Genomic DNA, 11253 nt, shown 5'->3' on the forward strand with positions numbered 1-11253 from the left:
TCTTCGGTGTGGTGGGATCAGATCAGGCACAATTCCCACACCGAGTCTCCAGTGTTGTCCCCTGTAGGGCTATGGGTCAGTGAGGGACGTCGTGTCTCATAGTGGGGCCGGCCATACGGTCCTCTCTGTGCATTGGCTGCTCTGAGCAGGGATATCGTCCTCAAGGCTTGGTGGTCAGGATGAGCTCCACTCCCTCTTCCTCCCCCTTCATTTGCTCCATGTGCTCTGGTCAGACATGTCCCTCTCCCTGAGCTGTAGCTTCAGTGCTGTCCTCTGAAGTGAATTTTTCTGGGGGAAGAGACAGCTGTCCACGTAGTTGGGATTGAGGCCGGCCCCAACTCTGTAATTCTTTATGGAACTCAAAAGCCCATCTTTGCCCCTCAGAGTGGCTGATAGTTTTGAACTGCTGACCTTGCGGATCACAGCTCAACACAGAACCACTATGCCACTGGGCTCGTGCTCAACAGCCATGGTGTAGGTCTAGCATTGAGGCTTAGGCCCACGGTCCATTTGTTGTTAGTTTTTTCCTGTATCGTGTGAGAGAAAGTTGTCTTCCCATCGTGGGGACATCTGGTCTTCTTGTGATTGTGGTTCCTAACTTTTCATTATGTCCTGGGTATTTTTTGCCCCTTCTGAGCAGACCCTCCACCATGGCCTTGGTTAGCATGGACAGTCGTGGTAGCTGGGCACCATTGATCAAGGGACTTCCGAAAGTTCATGGCATGAAAAATCATGAGCTTCTTCCATACACGCCTTGAAGCTCCTTCCTTCTTCTGATCTCAGTGATTCGTAAGGGCACGAGTCCTGAATCTTCAGATGGCTCCCTTCTCTGTCGCTCCCGCTGGGAAGAGAGCTATAGTTGCTTCTTAGAAGGCAGCTCACAAGCGTGAAAGGCTTTTGAAATAAGGTGGAGAAGTAGGGAGCCCATGGGAGGCGAGATTGGTGTCCGAAGAGGTTGGCATATCGAAATATATCCGACCTTCTTTCTCCCCCTCATAGGACTGGGCTGTGAGCTGTTGATTTTTTAAAAATTGGTATCTAATCCATGTACCATGCAATTCATCGGTGTAAATATATTAAAAGAGTCGTGCAGTCAATCCGTTTTAGAACATATTCTTCATTCTGGTACCCATTATTAAACTCCCATTTCCCCCCCAACCTTCCTGCCGTAACCCTCAGGAGCTATGAATCTAGTTGCTGTATCTATGGATTGTTTATCCTGCATTTCACCGACACAAAATCATCCAAAAGACAACAACAAAAACCGACACCAAAGAACACACACACACACACACTCAATCCAGAGGAAAACAGAAGATAATAGAAACTAAAACATTAAAAACAGGTCAGACAGGAGAACGGATCACACTGTTACATGTTAACGGAACTACATCTTCAGTGGCCCACTCCCCCGGGCACGCGGTCTGCGTGAGCTCCGTGGGGGCTTGCTCTGAGTGGGAACCCCACGAATGGACTTTCAGCTTTCACCGTCTCATGCAAATCTCGAGTTCAGAATGTAAACTCCCGTACAATTCCCACCTCTGACCCAGGGATCTGCTGCCAGTTTCGAGCTGCTGATCTCCTGGCTAGCAATCGGGACGCCATCTAAGTGATGCCTCATTCATCAGCCGTCCCAGGGAATTTGTGGACTGGCCTGACTGCGTCTAGCAGCACATTCATAACAGGAGGATGCGCGCAGAAATAACCACAGGGCCTCGAAGCAGCCTCGGCATCTCAAAAGGGACCCAGTTACTCTTCCCCACACCACACTCTTTCTCATCCAGCAGAAACACTCCAGTAGGGCGCTCCCGGCATCCTTTGACAGGCTTGGCTCCCAGCCAGGCCACTGCTCTCAGCTCTTGGCTGGGGCTCTGTCCCTACACGCTGCTGCCACCGTCTGGGACTGTTGGCCTCTGCGCTTCTGCCGCCTCCGTCACCAGAGGCAGGTTTACTGCGGCTGGGGCGGTAGTGGTGCCTGGACTCACCCAGAGGCGCCATCGAAGCCATCTGTGGGCCCCCAACCAATGGGTGCAAATGTCAACTACAGGGCGGAGCACTCCCAGCCTGCCAATCCTGATAAAGGCCAGCTACAGGGTGTGTGCAGGGTGAGGGGGGGAGTGGGGAGGGGGCTCCAGGCAATCCGAGTCAAGGTCAGTACCTGGATAGGGCCTTTCAGCCAATTCAAGTAAAGAGCAGCCCTTCCAGGGGCTCAGAAACCAGGACCAAGACGCCAAATTGCCTTTTCTATTCAGATGATTCCATAGCAAGTATACATCTTAATTTATCACCGTCAAATGCAGGTTAACACAGACTGAATTCCAGAAGAACGTAGCAACTTTGCTGTAATAAATCTCCATTTTCCCACCGTGCCATTTGGACCACTGGTGACAGAGTGGGCTGTGTACACGTTTGACTGGTAACCACAAGGCCAGTGGTTTAAAGCCACCAGCTTCTCTGAGGGAGAAAGAGGAGGCTTTCTGTTCTCATAAGATATACAGTCTTGAAACAGCACTGGGGCAGTTCTAGTCTGTTCCACAGGCTCACTGTGAGTCAACCTTGACTCCGTGGCAGTGAGTCTCTCTCTCTCTCTCTCTCTCTGGTCTGTGCCATTGTTGTTACCTATGTCATCAACTATGTAATAGACGTTTTGCCTCAGACGATCTTTTATTTTGTTTTATTATTTTATTTAATTTTTTTTAACCTCAGACAATCTTATAATTAAAAAAAATTCATTTTATTGGGGGCTCGTACAACTCTTACCACAATGCATCCATCCATCCATGGTGTCAAGCACATGTGTACATTTGCTGCCATCATCGTTCTCAAAACATTTGCTTTCTACTTCAGCCCTTGGTATCAGCTCCTCATTTCCCCCCTCCCTCCCTGTTCGCCCCTCCCTCATGGATCCCTAATAATTTATAAATTATTATTATTTTGTCATGTTTACACTGTCCGGCGTCTCCCTTCACCCACTTTTCTGTTGTCGGTCCCCCAAGGAGGAGGTTATATGTAGATCCTTGTAATTGGTTCCTCCTTTCCACCCCCACCCTCCCTCCACCCTTCAGGCCTCACACCTCTCAGCACTGGTCCTGAAGGGCTCATCTGTCCTGGATTCCCTGTGTTTCCAGTTCCTATCTGTACCAATGTCCATCCTCTGGTCTAGCCAGATGTGTAAGGCAGAATTGGGATGTCAGTAGGGAGGGGGGCAGCATTTAAGGACTAGAGGAAAGTTGCATGTTTCATCGTTGCTACCCTGCACCCTGACTGGCTGGTCTCCTCCCTGAGGCCCTTCTGTCAGGGGATGTCCAGTTGCCTGCAGACTGGCTTTGGGTCCCCAATCTGCACAATCTTATCATTTTAAAGGAGAAAAGAAAACATTCGTGTAGTTAAGAAGATACGGACAATTTCTGGCAACGTGTCTTCCTGTGGGTTTGAGCTCCTGTCTGGTGTTGCCCCCCAGCTGAAGGGGTGTTCTGTGTGATTCTCTGTCTGACAGGTGTGTCCGCAGTGCCTTTCCTCGGGCCTCCTGTCTCTAGGGAGGCCTCTTTTTTGAATTTGGCCTTGAGGGCTCATGTTGTGGGCTCTAGAATCATTGGCTGCCAGTTGCTTTGCTTCCAGCACGGAATAAACCCATCCCTCCACTCTCTTCTGGCCGGCGCTGTTCCTCTGAGGAGCGAGCTGTGTCAGAGCTGGGGGTGCGCCTGCAGATGGCGAGCTCATTGCCTTTTGCTGCTCTCAGAACTTCCGTCTTTCTCCGTTTCCGCAGTTTCACTAGCGGTGTGTATAGCTCGTGTTCTCTTTGGACTTAGCTTGGTGGGGGCCCCTGGAGCTTCGTGGATCAGCATAGGACTGTTTTTCATCCAAGTTGACAAGTTTTCAGCCAGGATTTCTTTTTTTTTATTTTAATTTTTCCTGCCCTTGGGACTTGAGGCTTGATAGCCCCGCCCTGGAGTCGTTTTTTTTTTTTGTTTTTAATTGTTTTATTAGGGGCTCATACAACTTTTATCACCATCCATCCATACATCAATTGTGTCAAGCACATTTGTACATTCATTGCCCTCATCATTCTCCCATGATTTCTTTTTTTTTTAAATTATTTTATGGGGGGCTTGTACAATTCTCACCACAATCCAGACAGACATCCATTGTGTCAAGCACAGATGCACATGTGTTGCCCTCATCATTCTCAAAACAGTTGCCTCCCACTCTAGCCCCTAATATCAGTTGCTCATTTTCCCCCTCCCTCCCCTCTCCCCCTTCTCCCATGGTTTCTTATTACACTTTTTTCTCCCCCTTTCTCTCTCCTCCCCCCTTGGGACTCCCATCACACGTATGTTTTTTCACTTAGATCTATGACTATGTTCATGTTTTCTTCATATTTCTTTTCTCGGTGTTCTTCAGATTAACTGAGTTCTCTCAATCCACTAAACTCATAGATTCTTCGGCCACCCGGGCTCTGTTCCGGGTGGCAGCTCTGGGATCTGCAGCCCGGGGTGAGCATTCCAAGGCTAGGTTGTAACTTCTGTTAGGGCAGCTCCCGGGCAGCTTCGGGGTCCTCCCTTCAGAAACGCACACCATCCTGGGACGGTTCCCATGCTCGAGCCCACTGGTGCAGCCGCTGTGCCAATCCATCTCCCTGAGCGCCTCCCTCTTCTATTCCACCAAGCGCGATGTCCTCCTCCCGGGACTCTACCTTCCTGACAACGTGTCCACAGCATGGAGGAGGGAGTCTCGCCGCCATCTCTGCCCGGTAGCTTCAGTTCAGAGCTTCCCCGTAGTTGTTTTTTCCCCGGCACTTGCTCCCTTATTCAGTCTTGTGCACACAGTCGGTCTGCGGCTGTGTGAGTCTGTACTTTAGAGAAACAAATCCGCAGAAACTCATGTAAAAGAGAGTTTTATATAAAGGTTAACTGTGCATCCAGAAAACATCCCAACCCAGTGCTGCCCAAGCCCACAAGTCCAACATGAACCCATTAACCCACATGTCCAACACCAATCCACAAAGTCCTCCTCCATCTCACAAAGCAGATGCAATGATGCCGACTGCAGGGGGAAAGCCGAGTCAGTGAACGTGTAAGCATCTCAGTGCTGGCAGGGTCTCCACACAGTGCTCCAGCACCCGGGGCTGCATCAGGGTAGGTCCATGTGGCTTCTCCTCAGGGATGTCTTGCACCAAGTGAGCCTTGCCACCTAAAGCAGCTGCACCCTGGTCCGACCATCACAAAGCAAGAGACCCGAGAATTCGAAAGGCGAGGCTCACCAAGACATTTATCCCTCCGCCCTTCAATTAACCTCACATGTGTTCATCAGCCAGGTTGGCACAATAAACTAACTACCTCCTCCGCTAAAGACTTGAGGGAACGTTTCAACATATTCCTAGAACACGTTGGGTGTGAGCTCCCTCCTCACGGGGCGTTTGCCTCTCAGGGACAACTTCTGCATCCTCTCTGGCTCCTCGGGTCAGTGGAATAGCTGGGTTCCCCTCTCTGCGTTGTCGTCTGTAAAATCGTTTCCATGCAGAAAGGCAGGACCAGCAGAGGACTCACCACCTCTCCTCCTTTCAGAAATCACTCTCCTTTCTTACCTGTTACCCCGAAAGTAAGACAGCCCCCGAAAATAAGACCTATTTACAGTTTTGCCTCTCGCTGAAATATATGGCATCCCCCCAAAAATAAGACCTCCCCAAAAATAAGCCCCCACAAGCTACCGTAACTCTGGACCGTCGCTGTGGGCACTGCTCCACAGTTCACTGTTAGCCGTAGCGCAGCCGGAGCAGACAGGAAGTGCGAGGTCTCTTTTAATAAAACAATACACAATAAATGTGTACCGTATTCTTCTTCATGGAAAAATAAGGCATCCCCTGAAAATAAGACCTAGCGCATCTTTGGGAGCAGAAATTAATATAAGACACTGTCTTATTTTGGGAGAAACAGGGTAGATCATACTTGTTTCACGTATTATCCCAGTCCTGGACCATATATTCCTTTCCCGTTACTTCACTGTGGTTGGAAGCAGCATCTTTTCCAACACCATTTTTCTACTTAACCAGATGCCAGGATAATTTCTCTGTTGTTAAATATTAACAGCTAACACACACACACACATATACATTTAAAAGAATGAAGGAGGGAGAGCGGGGGAGGGAGGGAAACATGAGGAGCTGATATCAAGGGCTCAAGTAGAAAGTAAATGCTTTGAAAATGATGATGGTACAAAATAATTATAAATTATCAAGGGTTCATGAGGGAGGGGAGAGCGGGGGAAGGAGGGGGAAAAATGAGAAGCTGATGTCAATGGTTTAAGTGGAGAGCAAATGTTTTGAGAATGATGAGGGCAACGAATGTACAAATGTGCTTTACACAATTGCTGTATGTATGGATTGTTATGAGTTGTATGAGCCCCCAATGAAAGTATTTAGTAAAAACAACAATAAAAAATATAAAACAGGTATATTAATAAAACACGATGTCTAATGGCTGCACACGATTCCAGCTGACATGTGGGAAATTATTCGGATGAAATGGGCCTCCAAGTATACGAGGAAACAAGCTATCCCAGAGGAGCTCACATTCATAATGAAAAAGTTGCAAACACGCAGTTTATTAACTCTATGTCAAAAAACTCAGAGAGAGAGCCAGGCGAAAGGTATGGGCTACGTTAACACACTTGGGATTGGGTGAAAACCAAGGTCAAACTCTGGGCCATCAATTCAAGCCTGACTCTTAGCAACACAATAGGACAGAGTAGGACTCCTTCAGTCTCCCATGGAGTGGCCAGTGGTTTTGAACTGCTGACCTTATGGTAACCCACAGCGCCGCCAGGATCAGGTGCAAACGGGGAGAAAAGACCGCCGGCCTGCGGGGTGCAGTACCCACATGTCCCAGCTCTCTTCAGCAGCTGCAGACGTCCTCAACCGCAGCACGGCTGCAGGGCCAGAGCTGAGGCAGAGGCCCGAGGCCCGTGGGCAGCAGCAGTGCCCTGAGCCAAAGACGGCTTGTTCTCCCTGAACACCTGCTCTCAGGCAGAGGCTTGCTAACCATCCTGCTGAAGAGCGATGGGCTTTATTTGTGGACTTGGAGCAGAGAACATAGGGAGTTAAAATCAGTTGTCATCAATGAGAGCTAAGTGATTTAACTTACTGTAGTTGGGGGGGGGGGGAGCGAGACCCCCTTACAAAACTCAGTGAGCCTCATGTACTTTAATGAATGCAGTTTCTATGGAGTTTTTATAATTTACCGTATATACTCGAGTATAAGCCGACCCGAATATCAGCCAAGGCACCTAATTTTACCACAAAAGCTGCATTAAACCAAGCAGGCTGCAATTACAGTTTGTGGAAGTACTGTCATTTTCCTGCTGAGAGAAACAGCCATGTTGGCCGGCTCTGGTTTTCCCTCTTCGGGTGAGATCATGACGGATTAGCACGTATAACTAAAAAAAAATAACCTTTTTCACGAAGATGGCGCCGAAGGCGAAGAAGGACGCTCCTGCCCCTCCCCAAACGGAAGCCAAAGCAAAGGCTGTAAAAGCCAAGAAGGCCGTGCTGAAAGGCGTCCACAGCCACACAAAAAAGAAGATCCCCACGTCACCCACCTTCCGACGGCCCAGGACCCTGAGACTGAGAAGGCAGCCCAAACACCCCGGGAAGAGCGCCCCCCGGAGAAACAAGCTGGACCACTGTGCCATCATCACGTTCCCCTGGACCACAGAGTCTGCCCCGAAGAAGATCGAAGAGAACAACACACCTGTGTTCACTGTGGATGTCAAAGCCCACAAACACCAGATCAAGCAGGCTGTGAAGAAGCTCTATGACATTGACGTAGCCAAGGTCAACACCCTGATCGGGCCTGACGGTGAGAAGAAGGCCTATGTTCGACTGGCTCCTGACTTTGACGCTTTAGATGTTGCCAACAAAACCGGAATCCTCTAAACTGAGCCCAGCTGGCTAATGCTAAATATAAACTTTTTCAATATTAAAAAAAAATAGAAAGAAAACTGCATGAGACATGTGCTGAAAAACTCAGCTTGTACACGAGTATGTCGGTCCTTAAAGACCAACAGGTTGGATTCATGTGGCATCTCCGTGACTCTTCTCTTAGTTACCTGACCACACGTGATTGAAAACTGGGCCCCGCTCTCTAGTTAGACATCCCCGAGACGGGCCTGAGACTCAAGGACCCTTACTGCTCTGTTTGTGCTCACGGTCAATAGTTGTTATCCACGGTTACCTTGAACCTGAGCTCACGTCAAACATCCCCAAAGTGTATACGGTGAACCCTCGTTTATCGCGGTTAATCGGTTCTAGACCCTACCGCGATAAATGAAATTCCGCGAAGTAGGATTCCTTATTTGTAAATCAAATATTTTCGTAGTTAGAGCATAGAGGACATGAAAAAACACCCTTTAGTCACCATTACACTCGTATTACCCAATTTATTAAACGAAAAAGGGAAAATACAGTAAAACATTTTGGACGTTACAATGATCATTTATTATTTATTATATTATGAAGTTCAACGGATGGAGCGATCGGAAGACTCATTCAAGTCGAAATGGCGTGCAACCTCCACAATTTTCTTGCCATCTTTGATCATATCCAAAAGTTTTACCTTTTCCTGGATGGTGAGCATCTTCCTCTGGCGCTTATTTTTATTGTCAGAAGGCTTAGAAGAAGCAGCTCGTTTAGGAGCCATCATAGGGCTTAGATAAAATTTCTTAAAAATCGCAAACAATTACAGTACGCTGTACAAAAGCAAAAATGCATCTGATATGTAGCTCCGATACGTAGGGATGCAGACAGAAGCGTGTACAGTATGAGCAATCAGTGGCAGTCATGACAGAGCATGCGCTGTTACGCAAAAACCGCGATAGAGTGAAGCCGCGGAAGTCGAAGCGCGAAGTGGCGAGGGTTCACTGTATTCTAAAGCCAGAGGTATACCTTTCTCTATGGGTTCTGACTTCCAGCAGGACACCCCAGGGCAGCCTGTAAGCTCTCGATCTCCTCGCTGGGTGCACCTTCGAGATCTTCTGCCAACTCGGAGTGCAGGACACGGCTGTGCTGCTCCAGGGTCGACAGCTGCGTGTCAGGAGACATCGTGAACGGCGGGATGAAGGCATCCTGACGGTGGACATGGTTAGGGTCTCCTGAAGGGAGTGCAAAGAGTAGTGCACTCAGCGGCCGACCAGCTGGTGGGAGGGTCACGCTCACCCGGAGGGACTTGGCAGAAGGCCCGGTGATGGACTTCCCGAGACGGAGCCCCTGAAGACCATCCAGAGCCCAGTTCTGCTCGGACACACGTGGGAGCCGGAGCCCATATGACAGTGACGGTGACTGGGAGCCAGTGTTTCTTGTAAGTTTAGTTCTTCCTGTGGCTCACGCACATTGGGTATAGGGCGAATCTCTCGTAAGCATTGCCTGGTGGATATTACGCATTCTGGTGGTTGGATCCGTCCCTTCCCACGTCCATGGTTCACACACGTAGGCTCAACTAGTTGCTGCTCAGTGCCGGGAAGCCAGTTCCAGTTCACGGCGACCCCACGTACCACAGAGGATCTTTGAACCTGGTGTCTCGTTCTTCACAAAGTTGCCTTCTCGAGCCACCTGCAGAAAGATTCACGTCAGCTCATTCTCCTCCTGTTTCCTTCCATCCATAGGAGTGACTCCGGGTGCCAGAACGAGTTTCAAGTCCTGGGCTCAAAGGCTCTTCTGACACCCACTCGGGCCTTTTCTCTCGTTGCTGTCTTGGGAGTGACGCTTTGCTGAGGGGCAGTTGGTAAACTGAGGAAGGGTGTGCCTGAGGGGATATCCTCCCACCATCTTTATTTCATCTGTATGCTGAGCAAGTCCTTCAGGCAGCTGGCTTAGATCAGCAGTTCTCAACCTGTGGGTCGCACCTCCTTTGGGGGTCCAACAACCCTTTCACAGGGGTCGCCCGATCCTAACAGTAGCAAACCGACAGTGATGAAGTAGCAACGAAAATGATTTTCTGGTTGAGGGTCACCACCACACGAGGAACCGTATGAAAGGGTCGCGGCAGCAGGAAGGTTGCGAACCCCTGGCTTAGATGAAGAGGAGGCATCGAGGTTGGAGGACCACTCGTTAACCACTTGCAATTCGCCGAGGACCCACCTTTGCCTGTTGAAAGCAAAGCGGACTTGAAGCCTTTACTGACGGGAATAAAAACCGGAAGCCACCAGGATGATTCCACGGCTACCTAAAGACAATAAAAGCTCTCACGCTGGGATTCGTAGCATCATGGCACGTGGAGAAGAGCTGGACGTCATCAAGGACTACCTGTTCCTTGGACCCACAATCACCCCCCCTACCCCCCCAAGAAGCGGTCAGGACTGAAAACAGCCTGTGGCAGTGGGACAATCTGCCGAGAGACCTGCAGCCCACACAGTCCTAGCTTCCCGCCTCCCCACCTTTGTGCATCTTGCAAATGTGCCTTTGGAGACATTTTCAAAATAAGACTTCGGCTCCCTTCCTTTTCCATATTCCCAAATCCCATTGGATTTTAAACGTCACATCTTTATTGAAGTATAATTTACATATCATGAATTAATCCTTTTGAAGTGTGCAAGTCGGGGGTTTTCAGGGGATTCCCAAAGTGGTGAAATTTTCAGCACAATCGGTTTTAAAACATTTTCATCATTCCCCAAAGACATCTTTCTTTATTTTTTTAAGGTAAACAAGCGGCCATCTAGCTCAGAAGCAACAAAGCCCACATGGAAGAAGCACACCAGCCTGTGCGATCACGAGGGGTCGAGGGGTCGAAGGGATCAGGTATAAGGCATCATCAGAACAAAAAATCTTACCATAGGGAATGAGGGGGTAGAGTGTAGGGTGGAGACGCAAGGCCCATGAGTAGGCCACTGGAGATCCCCTTGCAGAGGGGTCTTGGGGAGGAGAGGAGCCAGTCAGGGTGCAATGTAGCAACGATGAAAAATACAACTTTCCTCTAGTTCCTAAATGCTTCCCCCACCCCCCACTATCATGATCCCAATTCTACCTTACAAATCCGGATAGATCAGAGGATGTACACTGGTACAGATAGGAACTGGAAACACAGGGAATCCAGGACAGATGATCCCTTCAGGATCAGTGGTGAGAGTGGCAATACTAGGAGGGTAGAGGGAGGGTGTGTTGGAAAGGGGGGACCGATTACAAGGATCTACATGTGACCTCCTCTCTGGGGGAGGGACAACAGAAAAGTGGGTGAAGGGAGACGTCGGACAGGGAAAGATATGACA

At 49.2% G+C, this 11253-nt stretch overlaps 1 protein-coding gene and 1 pseudogene across 1 annotated transcript; both read left to right on the forward strand.

Annotated features, from left to right (window-relative positions):
* Positions 1–7310: 7310 nt before the first annotated feature.
* LOC115870406 lies at positions 7311–7433 on the forward strand (annotated as a pseudogene).
* A 26-nt stretch (positions 7434–7459) lies between these two features.
* Positions 7460–7965, forward strand: LOC105979794 (60S ribosomal protein L23a-like). Its single transcript, XM_045293008.1, has one exon. The coding sequence runs from the start codon at positions 7460–7462 to the stop codon at positions 7928–7930; it is 471 nt and encodes a 156-aa protein (XP_045148943.1). The 3' UTR covers positions 7931–7965.
* Positions 7966–11253: the final 3288 nt, after the last annotated feature.

This window comes from Echinops telfairi, unplaced genomic scaffold (genome assembly GCF_000313985.2).
Source record: "Echinops telfairi isolate 266 unplaced genomic scaffold, ASM31398v2 ScPeMD7_655;HRSCAF=1070, whole genome shotgun sequence".
In the NCBI taxonomy this organism is placed as follows: Eukaryota; Metazoa; Chordata; class Mammalia; order Afrosoricida; family Tenrecidae; genus Echinops; species Echinops telfairi.

Coding starts and splice junctions, on each gene's coding strand:
- LOC105979794 (XM_045293008.1), top strand. CDS start 7,460: ATGGCGCCGAAGGCGAAGAAGGACGCTCCTGCCCCTCCCCAAACGGAA.